Source organism: Melospiza melodia, chromosome W (assembly GCF_035770615.1).
Source record: "Melospiza melodia melodia isolate bMelMel2 chromosome W, bMelMel2.pri, whole genome shotgun sequence".
In the NCBI taxonomy this organism is placed as follows: Eukaryota; Metazoa; Chordata; class Aves; order Passeriformes; family Passerellidae; genus Melospiza; species Melospiza melodia.
The window spans coordinates 10,092,932-10,113,881 of record NC_086225.1 but is presented as its reverse complement, the minus strand read 5'-3'; the positions used below and the strand labels follow the sequence as shown (position 1 = coordinate 10,113,881).

At 41.7% G+C, this 20,950-nt stretch overlaps 1 protein-coding gene across 1 annotated transcript in view; it reads right to left on the bottom strand.

Moving 5' to 3' along the window:
• LOC134431454 (zinc finger SWIM domain-containing protein 6-like) overlaps positions 1 to 20,950 on the bottom strand; it is a 338,553-nt gene that overhangs the window by 123,705 nt on the left and 193,898 nt on the right. Inside the window, exon 2 of the mRNA XM_063179466.1 lies at positions 20,513 to 20,869. Within this exon, the coding sequence (XP_063035536.1) occupies positions 20,513 to 20,869 (357 nt within the window). The remainder of the gene's footprint in view (positions 1 to 20,512; positions 20,870 to 20,950) is intronic.

Below are 20,950 nucleotides of genomic sequence, written 5' to 3'. Positions count from 1 at the left end.
GCATCACTATACTCAGATGTAAGGCATTTTAATCATGCCCAAGACTGAAGTTAACTGTCACAGCCACAGCCAGTCTGAGGCTGTACAAATTTGGTCATAATAAGAAACCAAATTTGTCTAGCCTAGTTCGTTATAGCCTAGAGGTAAACAAGTCCCTGGGTGAGGCAATGATAAGTTGGATTCAAACTCAAACAGGGGACCCCAGCCAATCCCATTTAATCCTGAATGCAGATGTATTATTGGTCAGGGAGCTGGGTGGTGTTGAAACCTCAACCAATCAGTTGTTCAAGCCCAGGAATTTTGAAACCCCTATAAAAGAGGGTAACCATCAATAAATCTTGTGTGTCGTTGCATGATCTTGGTGTGTTCAGTCGTGTGCCTATCTCCAAACTGCGACCCTAATGTAACAAGTGGTGATCCCAACGTGATTGATACAGCCATCCATGTGTAGAGTGGGGGAGACAGAGGGTGGGTGAGTAAAACCCATCTGCAGTGAAAAAGCTGCCAAATAGTGTGAGTGGAGCCCACTTGTTGCAAAAAAGCTGCCAACAATACAATGAGAAGAACCATTTGTGGCATGGAGAGCGGACAAAAAGTCAGGACTACCTTTGTATATACCCCTTTAAATAGAAGAAAAGCACCGCTGAAAATATGGGAGGATGGATCTCAGTGGAACACCTAGTTATGAAGGTATGGACTCTCTTTTTACTTCAACAGGGAGTAAAGCATGAGCAACAGGCTCTGGAAGCCGCTATGGACATTATATAACTCTGGAGGTTTGTAGAACAAGCTTTAGAAGCCACTATGGATGCTATAAATGTTATAAAGCCATGGAGGTTTTTTTTTGGACTTGCTGGGGTGCTTGGAAGCTGAGCAGGACACGGGGATGGCAGTGGAGATGCCACAGGCACAGCCCTCCAAAACATCCCAAAATGGCGGAGCACGGGAGGCACCCCGCAGAGGAGGGGATGCCATGCCAGGCACATGGGGGCAGCGGCTGGAATCGGCTCCGCCGTTGTCCCTGGGACTCCCTCCCGTGCACCCACCAGAACCCAGAAGCATTGCAGCTCCAGAAGCTGGGAGAGAAGCTGGCAGCTCCACTGCTGGAGTCCTCCCGGCACTGTGCATGCCCATGCCATGCATAGACCCGCCGGCACCTGGGGCTGCAGAACACTGTATATTGCCGCATCCACGTTAGGGACTCGAGAAGCCTGGAAAACACCAAGGCAGCCAGTGCTGCAGTCAGCACCTGAGAGGTTGGGAGACTGGGCCACACACAGACCACTGTAAGTTTGCCAGAGCTGTGGGAGGAGAGCCAGAAGATGGTTCCTGGTCCCCAGATCCATTTAACCCTAGAGGGGACCCTGGCAGTATGACAAATGAACTTGTGCTACTCTGTGCAATGCAGTATCAGCTAGAGCCATGTCGTGGTGAGTGACTGGGGCCACAGGGGCTCTTACTAGCAGGGTGCTCCCTCTCAGCCTGCCCTCTGCAAGAACAAAGCAGCAGTGACAGGGGTGGTGGGAGGGGGCACATGCAGACAGCTGCGGAGGTATGGTGCTGTAGTGGTGGCAGCAAGCACGTGCCACCAACCACATGGCATAGCTGCAAGACAGCGGCCAGCAGCAAGCCAACTTCACAGCAGGTCTGGCGAAACGCCTGCAACACTCTGCATGTGGGCAGTGAAGAAGCGACCCAGAGAGCCTGGGTGCACCAGCAGAAGCAGCGCTGGCAGAGGCAGTGCCAAGTCCCTGCCCCCCCTACATGGCAGGCTTTTCCTGATAAGGCGTGAGCTGCCCCAGCGCCTCCCCCAACCTGTGCCGTTTCCACTGCTCCTACAACAGCCAGAGTTCCTGTCTACTGCAAACCCTTGTGATCTGATACTGCGCTGGAGAAAGGACCTGTCTGGATGGGTAACGCCTTCCTCAGGAAGACTGCAGCATTTGCATAGCCTTTCTGAAAAATCCCTTCACCAGGATTTCTTCTCCTGGAAAGCTGAGAAACCTCAGAGAAAAAGGAAAACAATATTATCTCATTTGCTTCTCCTGTGTTTTGCTGCTTTGGAATCTGGTTTGGAGATTGTTTATCCAACATGTGAATTGTTTTGACTTAATGACCAATCACGGTCAGGCTATGTCACACTCTGAGGAGAGAGTCACGGGTTTTTAATTATTATCTTGTTAAGCCTTCTGTAAGTATCCTCTCTCTATTCTTTAGTATAGTTTTAGCATAGCATTCTTTAATATCATATTATATATCATATCATATAATAAAATAATAAATTAGCCTTCTAAGAACATGGAGTCCTACTCCTTCATTCCTCCTCCATCTGGGGAACCCCAAAAATACCACAAGCATCTACCAGCTCAACCTGTTGAATCTACAGCTAGTCCATAGAACTTTTCTGGTTTTTACTATTCAAATGGTGATTGCTGCATGGTTTAAGGAGTCAGTACTGTTGTTGTGCCTGTGTTACCACTATCCCCGACCCTCACTATTAAGATTCCCCTTTTTACCATATCACCTTGTGACACCCTGCATTGCTTCAATTGTTTTTTGTGATAGACAGTCCTGTAATGATTCTAATTCATAAGCTGTCCATTCAAGCAGAAATTAACTGATGTTTTTTCAAGGTACTCTTTTCTGGAAAAACAGCTTCCACCTTACAATTTCCCTGATGTAAGAGATTACCACTGGAATGAAAAACCTAACCCTCTCATCCTAAAGCAATTTCTGATGCAGGACTTGATAACTCTTAAAACCATTTAGAGAATTAGTCTTAATTTAATTGTAATGTCCCAAGCCTAGATTTCCACCTGTCATTTCTGTTTACAATGTCTAAAAAATCATTTTCATGCTGAAAATCACTAACAACTACCTTTCATATTTCACTCCTGCCAACTCCTGTTGAAGTCAATAGCAGGTTTCTGAATATAGCAGGTCTGTCACTGCTATCACTAAAATACTAATTTGCATGTTTTCTTTTTTTTGAAACAAAATAAAACCATGGCTTTTAATGTTAAGTTTTTGCAACAGATGCAATAATCACAGAACTGAGGTAATTTGAGATTACAGAGAAGTTAAAAACTATGCATGAAAAAGTAATAACAGAAACTTCTAATTAACAAAAATGGTTTGTCCTGCAGCCTTGAGGTCGTGTCTTTATACCTTTCCTGAAAGATAACATATTAATTGAAGGTAAATAGACTAATATAGAAACTTAACAATTTTAAAGAGTAAAATCCCAAGGTCATAAGGAAAAGGCACATATGCTTTTCATTTCTTTATATAATTTTCTTCAACATTATTTGATTTTTCTAAAACTTTACTTGTTGTGGGAACCCAGGGCACAGGGAACATTTCTCTGTCTGCTCTGAGGGGTTCTGAACCCCAGAGAAACACTGCCTTTAACCTTTGCCCGTGGAGAGGACTTCCAAGACTTCGAGATAGGCTAGAATCTACCAAAGTGTGAAATAGATTATAGAGAGTAGTATAGTATGTCACTTGGGTGAGAAATTTAGGTTTTGGGATTTTTAGTATGATGTAGATAGGAAGCAAGATGGAAGAATTTGGGTGTAGTTCCTGTCTTCTTCTTCATCATCTACTCCATTTTCTGCAGTGTTGGTCACACAGTGTGATTGGTCAAGGAAAGCAGAGTGCAGAGGTTACATGGACAGTCAAGGGATGAGTTATCGGTAGATAAATAGAAATAATGTACATTTTAAGAGTTAATTGGATGAAGCAACTTTAAAAAACCTTGGAGCTGTACATTTCAGGGGCCATTTTGTGGTACTTTTCCAGTGCGCTGAGCCTGGTGTGGACAGAATTCAAAAATTTGGATAACATAACAATAAAAAAAAGCTGAAGACTGAAAAATAACCAATATAGCCAGAATGGGACATGCCTGAGCTTATCTGGCCCTTGCTGCTTGACCAAAAAGCAGCAACTGTGGTGTTTTCACCTCAGAGACAACTTTGGCTAGCTGGATGCTGCAGATGGGCGCTTGGAGGCAAGTCCAGGCATGCAGGAGCTCCGGTGGCTGCAGGATGGAGCTTTCCCTGTAACAGGGTCTGCTCCTCAGGTTTCCCTCTAGTGGAGAAGCTTTAAGGCAAGGTGAAGGAAAGGAGTCGGTTCTGATGGAGGGTTTCGATTAAGAGCTTTATTTCTGGCCCACAGGCCTCTGAATCCAGCAACAGCTCCAACAGAACTCTTGACTGTGTGGTTTGCTCACCCTTTTACCTGGGGGAGAGGGGGAGAGAAGGAACACAGGGGACCACCAACCAGGTGTGGGGGGGGAAAGTCTCAAGGGACAGAGGACACCTGGATGACCCAATGTCCCCTCCAGGGATGGAGGGCATCTTTTGAGTTCTGCCAATCACTCAATGCCCTTCTGGAATGCCAGGATTGACAGACAGCACTCAGCAGGGGTCAGGGTGTGGAAAGGAGGGATGATTGACACACCTGGCAGGGAATTATCAGGGAGGAACCTGGGGTATGTGAGGCAAACCATGACATCACACCGCAACAGAAAAAGTCCCATGCATCTCCTTTTTCCTGGAGCAGAACTGCTACAGGAGGGTTTTCCCCATCCAGGGAGCCCCCAGAATGGCCTAACGCAAAACAAACATCAATAACTTGTAAACCTGCAAACGCGTTCTAAGAGTCTTGTCAAATTTACTTCAAGGGTACTTCAGACAACAGGATTAGTGTCACAGACATCTTTTCATTGAAATCCTTTCGCTAGGATTTTTCCTGCTAAAGTTGAGAAGTTTCAGCAACAAAGTGTAAACAATGGTTATCTGCTGCTGTGGAATGCAACAGGTGAATTCATGATTGGTCTCCTGTGGATGTTTGGATTTACTGACCACTCACAGCAGAGCTGCTCTGTGGAAGGGGCTAACAGCAGGCCTGTTAGCTAAAGGAGCGAGAAGAAGCCGAGAAGTAAGAAGCTGATAAGGAGATTTCTCCAAGGCTGTAACCAAGGAGATCGAGAGAAGAAAGATAAGAGCACTTTGAAGCTGGATGAAGCATTTTTAGAAAGTTAGGTGAAGTCACTATAACTTTTCACCAATAGCATGGTATTGACTTATTGTGGCCAATAGTTAAGGTAGAAGAAGGGTAAACAATTGGAAAGTGTATAAAAGATCAGCCATGTTCACAAATAAAGTGTTGCCAACTGAGACTGCTTGTGGTCTCTGCTTTGTGTCGTGACCGCCTCGACCGCGACACTGCTCTCACTTTCTGCCGGGACACATATCTTTGTTATTGATTCTTTTCTATTCTTAGCTTAGCTAGCCTTCTGAGAACTTTTCCTTCTATTTCTTTTTAGTATAGTTATAATGTAGTATATATATCATAAAATAATAAATCAAGCCTTCTGAACATGGATCAACATTCTCGCCTCTCTCTTCACCTGCAACCCTTGTGACCACCATCACAGATTAGCAGTAACATTTTGCATTTCATTTCAATAATGCTTGCTAGTTTCTTTTGTACATAACCTTAAGATACTAATTTCTTCTAAGTATTATTTAATTTATACAGAGGAATGTTATTATTTTAGTAATACTTCAAACTATCTGTATTTATAAGAGACAAAAAACCCAACCGATTTTGTACTGTTTTTGGTATTATGACTATACAAATGGATTCTACAAATACAGCTAAATAATGTTGTTAACATTGTATATACCCATCAAATAAAAAGCTAAGATCACGACCAAGTAGAAAAGCCTTCACAAGGGAAATCTGAACGCTCCAAATATACACCTAAACTATCTACGAGATCCTTATAGAACACAAGGATGTGTCACTTTCAATGATGTACCAGGATATGATCTGTAAAACCTAACTGAGACAGAGATGTTTCCTTTGATAGTTTTGAATTGGTTTCTTTGTGACAAAAAGGTAAATGGTACTTTCAAAGGAGTGGTATATATATGCACATAATTATAGTTATTTACAAGTTATTTATATCACTGGTTATTTAGCTAAGCATAGATAAAAAAGCTGGCTGTTATATGAATCATTACTGAAAGATTTATTTTAAGGATATGATAGGGAAGCCCCCCCAGTCTGGGTCTTAGCTCTGGCCAAGCTGTGGCCTTGACTGGCAGAAAAAGCATGCTATCAAACCCAGGTGTTCCTGTGCTAAAAATGAAAGCAAGTCACTTTGACTAGCTGATTCAGCTTTGCAGAAGCTGGACCACTTTCCTCTTAGGTAGACAGGGGATCCTTATCTGGAAAAGGCTCTCCAAGTCCTCATTGTGAAAAGATGGTTCCTTGGCAGACCCTGGGTGATAGCAATATATATAGGCAGTTGTAAGTTTCACCTTGTTGATATAGTTCAAAAGTGCATGTTTTGTTGAGATTGAATTATGTTCCTGTTAGGTGATTAAAACAAAGAAAGTGGAAGTGAGATGGGTGTATATCCCCCTCAAAAGTCTTAAATGTACTCATGTTTTTCAATCAAATCACAACATGACCTAGCAAGCTGACAGCTTGTCGGAGGAAAAAGATTATCAACAACAGTAAGACAAATCTACCCATCACCCTACTTGAACTCCAAGACTCAAACATTTGGGAGACATCAATAGCAGAAGGATGTCTGTTTGTAATTGAGATGGGCTTCAGTTGAATTGTTTCTTGTTTGTAGTGTTAAATTGTAATTTGTAACTTCTGGGTAATGAGCCTGCGGCATGCCATCCTGAAAACTTGTGATCTTGTTTGACAGCTCCTGAATGTGAATGTTACAACTCCGATGATACATGGGATACATCACTGGCTGGAGAAAACTAGGCTTGTTGAGTTGGGTGGAAAGTCTTATTCAAATTAAGCTTATTATCTGTGTCATGCTTTGTCATCCTGTCTGCAAGACACCTGCAGAGGAAGACAAAGAACACTTTGCATTTTTTAAAACAGAAAGGGGAAATTGTCAGAGCCACAGCCAGTCTGAGGCTGTACAAATTTGGCGATAATAAGAAACCAAATTTGGCTAGCCTAGTTCGTTATAGCCTAGAAGTAAACAAGTCCCTGGGTGAGGCAATCATAGGTTGGATTCAAACTCAAACAGAGAACCCCAGCCAATCCCATTCAATCCTGAATGCAGATGTATCATTGGTCGGGGAGCTGGGCGGTGTTGAAACCTTGACTAATCAGTTGCTGAAGCCCAGGAATTTTGAACCCCATATAAAAGAAGGCATCCATCAATAAATCTTGTGTGTGGTCTCATGGTCTCGGTGTGTTCAGTCGTGTGCCTGTCTCCAAACTGCAACCCTAACATTACAGTTAACTTGACATTTTGGTTTTGGGCTTGTCACAACTGTGTAATCTCTATCTCTGTTAGGTTTTGAGAAGATGTTAGAAATTGAATTGCATCACACTATCACTTCCAAATCCCAGATCATGTTACCTCTGTAGCCAATACTAAAAGAAGGATACTGGCAGGGAAGGAAAATTACATTATCAGATTTGTAAAAATTTGCTTTCAGTGAAGTCCGGAGAACATGAAAAGCAAAGATAGCTACAACTCTTTAGATGTATAGAAGCATTGATTCTATTGATTTAAGCCTTTGATTCACAATTGCATCTCTGTCATCTAAGTGAATCTTAAGTGGTTGCAGAGAATGCTAGAATCTTTATTCAATGAAAATAGAACTGGAAGATTGAGAAGGTCAGAGGGATGTCTTGTCTACTAGTTGCTGAGAAAGTTAAAAAAAGTCTTTCAGCTCATCAACTTTCTCAACTGCCTTCAACATCAGAGCCTACAGCTGTGAACATTGCACTATTGTCCATATTTTTTTTGATTAATAATAAATTGTGTCTGAAGATGTGAAAGAACTCTTCTACCTTCCACAGGAACCATAAGACTTTCTCAGAAGTCCGGAATCAAGTCCAAGACAGTACAAAACCCAAGTAATGAGAAACTTGCCCTTCTGTGAGTGCTTCCATCTTTACTATGTTAGTTTTAAGGGGTTTTGAATTCAGTCAGCTACATGTAACACATGCTGACAAATCTTCAGTTGCAAAAAACTAGATTAAAAGGGAAATCAAGCCACATGAGATCAAGCAGTGTGACTGTGGTCACAAGGGTTTGCAGGATGAGAGAGAGACGAAAATGTTGACTCCATGATCAGAAGGCTTGATTTATTATTTTATTATTTATATTACATTATGACTATACTAAAAGAAATAGAAGGAAAAGTTCTCAGAAGGCTAGCTAAGCTAAGAATAGAATAGAATAGAATAGAATAGAATAGAATAGAATAGAATAGAATAGAATAGAATAGAATAGAATAGAATAGAATAGAATAGAATAGAATAGAATAGAATGATAACAAAGGAGCTCTCTCTGACTCTGTCTGAGAGAGCTCAGTCCTTGATTGCCCATTAATTGTAAACATCCAAGATGGGCCAATCACAGGTGGACCTGTTGCATTACACAGCAGCAGATAACAATTGTTTACATTTGTTGCTGAAACATCTCAGCTCCAGCAGGAAAAATCTTAAGAAAGGATTTTAATGAAAATATGTCTGTGACAAAGCAGTGCAGTTGTTGAACAGACCCAGGTTTGCAGTATCACATTGCAAATAGTTTAAATATTTCATTGCTCTAAAACAGAGGAAAAACCTGTGAAAAGGATGTATATAAAAAGCACCAATATACAAAACACACATATTTATCCTCCACTTGAAAGGAGATTTATCTTTAAATAATCTTGGTATTTTTACCAAACAAGTTATATTTCTTTAAAAAGGAGCCTATGCAGTAGTGGGGGAAAATGTTGGAACCTAATCAACAAGAGGAGAGATTTAATCTGTGAAACAGATAGTGGCTGACAGGCAAGCTCCGTGTGATGTCCATGTATTATAAAAACAATTAAAGTTAGCACTTGACATGCTTTGGGTGCTCTGAGACTTGGGAGAGGAAGTTAAAGCCTGGGAGAAAGATACATTGCTGAGAAGTGGACACCAGGAATGCAGAATTTATAGACTACAAGGACATTTTGCAGAAACCAGATATAAGTAAGAAACTAACAAAAACAATTCAGCAATTGTACTGAAACTCTCCCTATCTGGGAAAAAGATCATAAAAAGACTGAAAATGTGGACTAATTTGCATGAGAAGCAAGAAATTATTAACCAATAGAGGACAGAATTCTAATTAGTAGGAGAACGATGTAACTTGTATCCAAGGAACACTAATTCCTTTGTTTGCTAAAATGTATAAATTGTTAGAAGGTTTTATACTTGGTGTGTATTATAGGTGGATTGATTCCTCATGTACCTCAGCACTGAATAAAGCACTGCCAACTTTCTTAATTAACAAACTGGTTGGAGAGTTTATTTCCTGGTTTTCGGTGACAATATGGCTACTTTTAACTTGTATTTTAAAAAGCCTAAGATTTCTCATCTACACTTCCCTATTTAGGGAAAAAACCCAAATTCTTTCCATAACTGTTTACATTTTATAAAAAAGCTCATCATTATGCTGTTTGGTTTTTTGCCTTTTTTCTTTTATATGTTCTCTGTATTCTTCACACATATATTTGTAGCTCTGTGGCCTATTGTAATAGTGGCTAGTTTTCCCAGTACTTTTCCATGGCCTTTCCCTAGGCAGAAAGACAAAACAAATTCCAGAGCTCCAAGCCTTGAGGGATACAAAGCCTGTAATAGATAAGTAATGTAATAGTTGTCTCTCACAATTAAGAGATAGATATTATATAGATTTATAGTAATGTTAATGTAAGATGTCATTCCATAGTCCTCTTTCCCCTCTCCTTGTAATAGCCTTGGTGGTCAGGGCATTTAGGGGGAGGGCAAGCTTGTTACTAAGAGGCACGGCATGGCAACACCTGACCTCCAATCAAGTTACAAGAAAACAGTCTTCACCAATGGACAGTGAAGAAGAGTTAACTTACAGACTTTGGGAGGGGTTAGGGTTACATGGTGCAACACCAAGGGTATAAAAGGTGGAGCAGCCATTTTGTGAATGAGCCACATGGCTGTAAAGCCACGGGAGAGAGCAGGCTCTCAGCGCTGTAACTTCTTTCCTTATCCAGTCCTTTGTTGTAATTTTTGTCAAGATTTAATAAACCTTTTTCTAAAATTCTAGAAGTGAGGCTTGTTTCTCACAAGGCCCCAATCCTATCTTGGTTCTTCCTGGGAATCAAGGCTGTGAACAACTCTTTGAGATACATTTTATGAACAAAGCACAGCTAGTGCTGAGGGGGGGACTCTGGAAAAGGGGCTTGACCTGGGGGGAAGATTGCATCACCATTTGTGCTCCTAAATGGTGCTTTTTATCAATTATGCTAATTTCCTAAAACCTAAAAAAATGTGCTGACCCCTGGAGGGGGTGGGCTTTTGTCCTGGTTTAGGGCAAATTTGGGAGAAAACCTCCAAAAGGGCCCCCCCCAGAAAGCCAACCCACACGGCCCCTCCCCCCAACCAGTTCGGGAAATAATTTCCTTGGAGAGAAGTGGAAAAAACCTCTTTATTCAACAGGCAAAGCACTCCCCAGCACAAAAACTGAACAATACCAGATGACAAAGCTCATTCATCGCTTTGAAGAAATGACAAATTCAGAAAGTCTCTCCTGGGGGTGGTTGCCCTGTTATCAGTCCCTCCAGTGCTGGGAAAGGCTGCAGAGTAGGCCCCGGAGGCTGCAAAGTGTGAGTTCTTGGTGTTTCCTTGGGTCCCAGTCTGGAGCAGGTTTCAATGGTTCCAAAAAGGGAAAGAAAAACAGTCCAGGGAAAGCTCGGATTGCCTCAGCTAGCTAAACAAACTAACTAACTAACTAAAAAGCAAAAGAAGTGCAGTGTTCTGCCCCGTCTGTGCCCAGACATGAACAGTGTTCCAGCAGACTGTGGAGGAGGAGTCCAGTCCCTGATAACAAAGCTCTGTGCTTCTTCTCCCCGCCTTTGCTCTCAGCCAGTCCTGAGGGCACAGAATATAATATCCAGCATAAACAGAATGCACAATTGGGGATACAAGCATCATAACATCATCCTAGGACAGCTTTTGTGGACATCTTTCCATAACTGCCCCTGAAGGCCTTGAAATAAAGATCTATTCTTATATTACCTCCTTACTAAAATTATCTCAAGTTTCATTTCCAGGTTGGGAAAAAGGCAACAATCAGTCAGTTTGCACTATACCTTCTGCAGTGACTCAGCATTGCTATACTTAAACCAGTGCTATTTTCATGCCACTGGGTAAAAAGACTATAAAAGCTTAAGACATCAAGCTGAGGGTCTGAGCTCTACAATGCAATTCAGCACAATACTACAGGCACTTCTGACTTCAAGACCGAATAGTAACTGATTTTATAAACTTAGTGTTTTCAGAATTATTCTAAATAGTAGTTATATAGAAAAAAGCTGATCAAATTGCTTATTACAAAATATTATGCCTTAGATTCCCCAAATGATTCAAAGTTTAGACATAAGTAATTTAATCTTTTGTTTAATTTCATAACTCTTGAGTAAAATATAATGACTGTTTAGTAGTGCATAGCATTAAAGAAAAACAGGAACTACTGTGAAGCAGACAGTGCTAATAAGACAAAATGTAAAGAAAGTACTGGTGTGATGGTTTTGACTGAGTTAATGTTAATTTTTTCCACAGTACCTTCTATGGGTTCATTGGGTTTGCATGACCAGGTTTTGGTAGTGGGGAAGCTACAGGGGTGTCTTATGCCAGAAGCTTCCCCCATGTCCATCAAAGCCAGTTCCAGTCAGCTCCAAGATAAACCCACTGCTGCCCAAGGCCGAGCCCATCAGTGAAAGCAGTAGCACATCAGTGATAACATATTTAAGAAAGGGAAAGAAATTACAGCACAGAAGCAATTTGGGCCAGCATAGAGAGGAATGAGAATATGTGAGAGGAAAAACTATGCAGACACCAGGGTCAGTGTAGGAGGGGGGTTCAGGTGCCGGAGCTGACATTCCCCTGCAGCCCACAGTAAAGACCATGGTGAGGCAGCTGTGTCCCTGCAGCCCACGGATGTCCACAGGGGTGCAGAGATCAACCTGTAGCCTATGTAGGAGCCCCATGCTGGAGGAGGTGGATGTGCCTAAAGGAGGCTGTGATCTTGTGGGAAGCCCCTGCTAGAGCAGGGTCCTGGCAGGACCTGTGACCCTGTGGAGAGTGGAGCCCATGCTGGAGCAGGTTTGGTGGCAGGAGATGTGACCCTGTGGGGGACCTACACTGGAGCAGCCTGTTCCTGAAGGACTGCACCACGTGGAAGGGTGTGCTATAAATGATCAGCCAGAAATCCAAATTAATAAATGCAAAACATTTTATTTTCATGACCAAAATACGGTCCTTAAAAACCACAGCCAAAGAGACAGCGTCAAGCCCAGGGTAGGCGCTGGGTGAACCTAGATCTGACTTCTATCGCATCGGACCTCCCTCTGTTCACGAATGCCGTTTCCAGCAGGGCTGTTTTATACAGTTTTTTATGCCTGAGGCAGAGGTGCCTCGATTTCTTTTGTAACCCCACATTTGTATGAAGGTTTCTTTCACTGTGCAAGGATGGACAATTGCTGTTTCCTGAGTAGTGGCAGGCGCTGATCATGTCAGGGGAAGTCGCATATTCAGATGTATGTTCCTTGGGGACTTCTGTTATCTTGATTGATGGTATCTACCAATCGATGATCACCCTTGGGTGTTCCCTGATGACTCCAGAGGAAGCCCATCTCTGCGCCAGCCACATCTTTAATTAGTTAAACGAGGCATGGTTCTCCTTCTGCCACCAGAAGTTTTGTAATTCCAATGTAGTAATCTGTCTCTGGGCTGCTCGTGGCCAGAGGCTCGTTGGATTTTACAATTTTTATTTTATATATTCTTCTCTTAAGCATGAATTATTTTATAACATATATTACAGGTCCTACATTGAAGCAGTTTGTGAAGAACTGTACCTTGTCAGAATGAGTCACATTGGAGAAGGTTATGGAAAACTGTTTCCTGTGGGAGGGTGTGCTGGTATGAAATAGACTGATGGGAGAAATGAACCCCACTCAATTACCTTAAGAGAGATTTCAGGACAGAGTTAGAATTTAGTAGAGAGATTACAATACATGCAGTGATACACAGAAAGATGGCTTCAACCCACAAAGTCAGAGTACAACCTGGCATCCTGTTGGTCAGGGTGATGGTCACAGTCCTATCAAGTGGTGGTTTTGTAATGGGTTAAAACTTTAGGTTTGTTCATCAAAGATGACAAAGTTATTCCAGTAAGACTGTTGCACCACCTCTAGTTGTTTGCTTAACTAAATTTCCAGACTTAAAAGGATAAGGAAGGTGAAACCAAAGACAATAGGTTTCACAAATGTTTGTTTATCTGTTTAGTAAACTGTTAATATGGGTGGGGGGTTTGCTATGATTGATAGCACAGTATCAGCTTATCCGCTCAGTAAACCTAAGATTCCAGGAACTCAGCAGATTGAGCCTAAAATTCCAGGAATCAGACAAAGGAAAATACCAATCTTCATCTTCAGACCTCCGGGAGGTGGACTATGACCACCTAGACACAAAAGAAGAATACACAGAGTACTACACATTAACCCGGAAGCAGGACTGTATAACAACTCCACGAAAAACCAGAAGAGTACGGCAGTGTTAGAGCGGAGACTCTCCTGTCGCCCAGCGCACCCGGGGCCCTGACTTTGCCTAATATCGCTTGCTCTATTAATTAATAAATTTCATTTTATTTGGACTTATTAGTCGGTGATTCATTCCCCACCGCAACTAACCTATAACAAATTGGTGCCGTGACTCGGATTTGGGCTAATTCCTGGAGAGGAGAACTTGTTGGGGAAGGCGCCCCACTTCCCAAGTGGCCCCAGGGTTGCTATTCTCCAGGGTCCCCGAACTGACGAACCCAAATTCAGGTAAAAGGCAAAGAGAAGCCGGCAACAACCCCATAATCTTTGTGCACGAAGTCCGGACCAAGACGCAGGCGAGCGTATATTTGAGTAACAAGGGGCAACAAGGGGCGGTCCAGTTGGGATGTTGGAGAGTGTGTTCCCGGAGTGTGGTGTATGAGACATCCTCTGGAAGGGGCAATTGCAGACCTCCTCTAGTGCGGTTCCCACGTACCCGCGAGGGACTGGGCCACGAATGGAGGGAGTGACTGTGTGTGTGTGAGGAGGCACTCCGGGACGTCGATCGGGGGACAGGAGAAGAGCAAGCCCTTCCATAACACTCCCGATAGGTATCAGGGTGTCCAGTCGAAATATATTACGTTACTTTAAGGGAATCATTTAGCATGGCACGACCTCTAGTGGTTGTTTGCTATTATTGCGGGGAGAGACGACACCTGGAACAAACATGTCGAAAAAGGGAAAAGGATGAGGAACGATTTCAAGACCTGGGTTTCTATTTGCTGGGGACAAGAAAACAAGAGAAGCCCCTGATAACACTTAAGATAGATCCCCAGCAAGAGATACACGAGTTCCTTGTGGACTCGGGGATCGAGCGATCTACAATTCAAACACTCCCCAAAGAATGCACCCTTTCCACAGAAATGGTGCAGCTGAAGGGATCTAAAGGGGAACCCTTCGGGGTACCTATAATAAAAGATGTAATAATTAAAGGACCCTCCAAAATGGGAATAGGGTCTCTATTGCTGGTCCCAGAAGCCAATTGTAATCTTTTAGGGCGGGATCTTATGATTGAATTCGGAATAGGAACAGAGGTATCTAAAGGCAATTTAAGTGTAAAATTATGTCCTTCAGAAATTAACAATGAGCAAATGTACCCCCTAAGGGAGAAGGATGACCGTAAATTATAAAAATAAGAAGAAGGAGGAGGTTCCCTTAATATCACCATCATATACTCCTCCCCCACCAAATGCACCCCCTGTTCAAACTGGGAGTCAGGAGGGGGATCCCCTCCCCTTCCCGGATAGTTATCTAGATGATTGGGAACCACTGACTCCAAGTACAACCAAAAAAGCTACACCTCTATCCCCTGAGGGAAATGCCGATGCGGGTGCTCAAGCCGGGATTTGGTTTATTTCAGTTCCCCTTAAGGGACAAAATATCGACAAAGTAATTAATAAGAAACAAAAGAAAAATATTTACTTAGATGAGCTCCTAAGAGAAGCTCAGAAAGTGTATGCAAGAAGGGATGATAAAAAGGGATGAATGTTGCAAAGAGGGAAAAGGGAAGAGCTGGAGTTCCATGGACCAAAAGAAGGGAGGAGATTGTTTGTTTTTATTGTGGGAATAAAGGACACTTTAAGAGGGAATGCCGTAAGAGGAAGAGGGATGAGAAAAAGGAATGGATGCAAGATGAAGATGGAAGGTCTGAAAATAGGGTTTCGTGGGTAAATTGGCAAGCAATTGCAAGGGAGGCAATAGATCATCAGGGTTATGACTTCCTGAATAGTATGAGTGAAATACAAGCTTTCCCTGTGGTAAATACAACTAATAATCAGGGAAATATCGATGTCACAAATGCTCCAGTTGATCAGGAATTATTGACTCAACTGCAGAATACAGACAATGAATCTGGCCTCCACAGCGAAACAAAAATGATAGAGGCAAATCTAACAGACAGGCAGCCTCTAGATCGGTTAAAAACAATTACAACTAAAACAAAGGAAATTGAACAGGCCTACAGACAAGACTGTGAAACCTTTAGCATGGTAGTTAACATGTTAGTAGAAAAAGACCCATCATGAGAGAAGCCCATTCAGTTCGCCCTGAGGCAGAACTTGCATGAAAGAGGTGAGCGATGGGTTGAAGAACTCAAACATTTCATTGCTCAGTACGATGCTGCGAACCAAAATGTGTTAGAGCCTCTCAGAGAAGGCTCATACTAAGGATAAAAAAATGCTTTTAGATTTTTTGCATTTTGTCTACCATAGTACATAAATCTACTTTTTAGGATTACAATTTGAAGTGATAAAAGCAAATAATTTGGGGTAAAAGTTTTTATAGTATGGAATGTATGTTTTATGTAGTTTGGCCAAACTAGGTGTGTGAGTGTTTGATAGGTGTTATGTGTTTTGTTTGTCAAAGTGCATCAGAAGCCCAGATAACTCAGTTGGTGGAAAGTTAAATTGTCTATTAAGTGTCATTAAGGGTTAAATACTGTTAAAGTTAAGTGCTTAAAGTTTCATTTCTGTTAAGTTAAAGTGTTCTTAAGTTTAAGTTATGTAGAATTTAAAGTCGGTTGAGTTTTGTTAAAGTTAAGTTCTGTTAAATTTAAGTGAGTTTACATGTAAGTTCTGTTGATTTGAAAATCTGTTAAGTTTAAATTCTGTTAAGTTTTTGTTAAAGTTAAGGTCTGTTAAACTAAGTTCTACTAAGTTAAAATTCTGTTGAGTTTAATTTCTGTTAAGTTTAAGTAAAGATAAGTTTTAGGGATATTAAATTCTGTTAAGTTCAAATATTTTAAAATCAGGTGTTTAAAGTTTAAGTGTTATTAGGTTTAAGTGACGTTAGATAAATTTATGCTAGACGCTTATTTTATAATTTGTGTGCAAAATGTTAACATGAACATCAGAGAAATTTCCATTAGAGCCTAGCCCTGTTCAAAACATATACCAATTGTTCGAGAAAGGAGAACAGGCTTGGTGGGCAGTTAATACTAATGAAATTTGTGCATGTTATTCTTTTGGTTTATTGTAAAAATTACTCATAATTATTTTTGAGCATGACAAAAATATTTTTGTGCCTTATTCTTATTTTGTTAAGTGGTATGCATAGAGTGAATAATCCTTTTGTATGCCTTTGAAGTTTGCTGGGAGCAGTGGCAAGTCCGGCAAGTCCATCACCACCAGGAAAAGATTTCTGACTAAAAATTTATAAAAGGTGTTAAAGGGGAATTGACGGAAATTGATCTATAATTAGAGAAGCTTTTGGGAAAAAAGGTAGGAAATAAATTTTAAGAATAATAGGGGTATATAACATAACAAAACAGGTAATCAAGAGGATGTGTAACCTGCTTAAAGGTGAACAAACCCCATTTCCGAGAACGTCCCTCCGGCGGGGGGGGGGGGGGGGGGGGGGCAGACCTCTAGCTTACCGGCTATTTTCACACATTTGGATTGATTTTACTAAACTGGCTAAAGAAGGGAGACATCGATACCTGCTAGACCTGGTTTGTGGAGTTAAAATTTTGTTTGAAAATATTTTACCAAGATATAAGGTCACGGAAGTAATTGACTCTGATAGAGGACCACATTTTGTGTCTAAAGTTATTCAGGAAGTAATGAAAATAATGGGATACAATGGGACCATCACACTCTGTGGCACAAGAAAAGTTGAGAGGATGAATGGGGAAATAAAGAAACAACTCACCAAATTGATGATAGAAACAAAGTCGTTATGAATCAAGTGTTTACCATTGGAACTATTAAATACTAGAACTCAGCCTAGGGCTGATGTGGGGGTTTCCCCCTTCGAAATGCTGTACGGGATACACCCCAAGACCACCCCAGCCTCAGGGACAAGCAGATTAACACACACTTGACCACCCTAATGCGATATAGGGAAGAACTGCGGAAAAGAGCATGATAGCCCAAAAGAACACCACAGAAAGAAGGTGAATTTCATGCCAGCAGAACCAAAAGACTTGTGAAGAAACCTGAAAAACGGACTATCACATTTAAACCAGGTGATTGGATATTAATTAAATCATGGAAAATGACTTCATTAACCCCACAGCAGAGGGTGTAAATGTAAAATTTGTCAGGATAGATGGTGGAATCAGCCACAAAAGAAAAAGGGGGGAGTCAAGTTCTTGGCAAAATCATAGACGGTGCCCCTGTAATCCGATCCCTCGTACCCTTTGATAATGAGCTCTCTCTCTCTCTGAAACAGCATAACAGTGATAGGTTAGACCCTCCTGAAGAAATACCTGTGCTGCCGAGAAGACTATACCTCTCTCGTAGCTCGAGGCAACCGAGTTGATGAGCAAAGGCAGACTGGTAAGTACCTGTGGAGGAATCGATTCTAACCTAACAAAGAGAAAGATTATGGAACAGACGGAGCATGAACTCCTAAAAAGAAAAGGGGAACAGTCACTAAATTGGGGGATGAATTGGCAAATATTTCAATTCAGAGGCAATATCTACCGTCTGACCTGGCAGGTTCTGGTTTTTCTCTTCTAAATGTTGTAACCTGAGTGGATAGGTTCTGTCAGAGTTTTATACTGGGGAAGGGGATATCCCTGTTTCTCTACTCCTACAGGAGCTGTATAACTACCTGCAAAGTGGACCAAGCCTGCTTTCAATGCAACGGCGGGTGGACAATCTGACAGACAAAGACAAAAAGCGACTAAGAAGAGAAGCTGCCCCTGATCCTGCGGCCACTACTGATACAACTGAAGAAACACTTGAAAGCAGTCGATAGGGCCGTGATACGCCGCCAAACGGCTAAGGAATTGATTGACACTGTTGAAGCATTATTGCCTTTTTACATAAGGGGACCAGCAGGGAAAAACTGCCTTCAGTGTTATAGCCCGTATTGTGTCGCTTGAGTACCACTATATTGTGGGGGTTGTGGTAAAACCTTTTGAGTGGAACAATTTTTGATCTGGCACCTATGATGCAACACATGCCAGCACAGGCACATATTTGACAGCTAGCAAAGGGACCTGAGGAGGCAGACGGGGCTGGATACAGCTTCGGCTTTAGATCTTTAAAAAGGGAGAAGAAGAAAAAGGGAAAAGAAAAATAACACTTATTTTTATTGTAACAGCTGGTATAACAGCAATAACACGCTTTAACCAGCCAAAAAGAAAACATATGGGAAATGTTTGCTAATCAAACTAAACAAACATCGTTTTGCCTGAGTTTAGGAAGAGTTATTAGCCCTTTTTGGACATGCTTGATGGGCTAGCCTGTACTTTTGTAACATATGTTATAAGAATATTGGATGCGATTTTTACTGCTTTTGTTTATTTTGCCTTGCGTTTTAATTGTATTTAGAACAGGGACAGTCGAATGATAGAAGAACCTTGGCTCCCAGAAGAAGAAGGAGCAGTAGATACACTACTCGGGCTCACTTTTGGGCCATGCATTTTATAGATTAATTGCCATAGTATAAAGACGCTTAGAAGCTGCACATTTGATGCTGTTAAGGAGCTAGCAAAACAAGAACTGAAACGATTTGATGAACAAAATGGTTAAAAAGAAAAAGGGGGGAATTGTAATGGGTTAAAACTTTAGGTTTGTTCATCAAAGATGACAAAGTTATTCCAGTAAGACTGTTGCACCACCTCGAGTTGTTTGCTTAACTAAATTTCCAGACTTAAAAGGATAAGGAAGGTGAAACCAAAGACAATAGGTTTCACAAATGTTTGTTTATCTGTTTAGTAAACTGTTAATATGGGTGGGGGGTTTGCTATGATTGATAACACAGTATCAGCTTATCCGCTCAGTAAACCTAAGATTCCAGGAACTCAGCAGATTGAGCCTAAAATTCCAGGAATCAGACAAAGGAAAATACCAATCTTCATCTTCAGACCTCCAGGGGGTGGACTATGACCACCTAGACACAAAAGAAGAATACGCAGAGTACTACACGTCAACCCGGAAGCAGGACTGTATAACAACTCCACGAAAAACCAGAAGAGCGCGGCAGTGTTAGAGCGGAGAATCTTCTGTCGCCCAGCGCGCCCGGGGCCCTGACTTTGCCTATTATCGCTTGCTCTATTAATTAATAAATTTCATTTTATTTGGACTTATTAGTCGGTGATTCATTCCCCACCACAACTAACCTATAACAGTTTCAGTTGAAAGCAGTGGTCCTATAGAAGTATTGGTCCTCCTCTGGATATGATGAGTGGTGGTATTGGTGGTGTCCCAAATCCCCAAAATCAGAGATTATATATGCTTAGGTTCAGGTGGTAATTTTCAGTACCTCCCCCAGGCTGGGAACTTTCACAATGGAATGATGTAATACTGTGAGTCATTGCAGCTGCCTATTCTGCCAGTGCCATTGAGTCCATTATGGCCCATTACCTGAGGTGACCACCTCAGGATGGTTGTGACTGTGCTGGTGCTTCCCCAAAAAGAGTTATCACAGCTGTCATTGGTGTGAAGAAAAAGAAACACTACCCTGCCTTGCAGCGTTTCCTCTTTCTTCCTTATCTCATTTAACATCCATCTTGTAGCCTGAGGTGTCAAGTGTGCACTGGGCAGCTACTGCAAATGACCCATCATTAACAGTGTGTCAGGAATGAGGTAGAGAGGAGTCGAATATACCTTTTGTTACACCCACATACTGCTAAACTGGCACTCTACTCCTGTAACCAGGACAGAGGGAATCCACATTGGAGCAGGGGAAGAGTGTGAGGAGTCGTCCCCCAGAGGAAAAAGCAACGGCAGAAACAACATGTGATGAACTGACCACAACACCATAATGTAAACATCATAAAAATTACAAAGTAATTAGGTTGAAAGGGACTTCAGGAGGTCACACTCCTGAGTGCCACAAAAAAATAATATAAAAACAGAGAGGGAATGAAACAAAAGAAAAATCATCAAACTTACCATGGACTTGATTGATTTCTGAATTCTGAGAAAGAATTTCATCTGCTAATTTCTGAGCAGTTGGCAAAACTTCTGTGTGGTGCACTGTGATCAAATACTGAACAAATTTTTGTAGTTGGTCTCTGTTCATTTGAAACAGTGTCTCTGAAATGGGAAGATGCAGTTTGACCTGATCTGGCTTGCGGATCCGGTATAAAGAGAGTGCAACAACGTGGGCACAGTAAAATATGTCCTTGTTTCCACAGCTACAGGTCACTGAGGTAATCTTGCAACGATCAAAGCTGATAGCTACATTGCAAACAATTTCTGGCTCCGATTGCATTGCAGGGTCTGTCACAGTGCCACTCAAATGGAAACCTGTGAAGGGAAAAAATGGAGGGCTTACATTCTTAAATAAAGTACCATATCTCATTTTTGATAACCTTTAATTAATCTAGC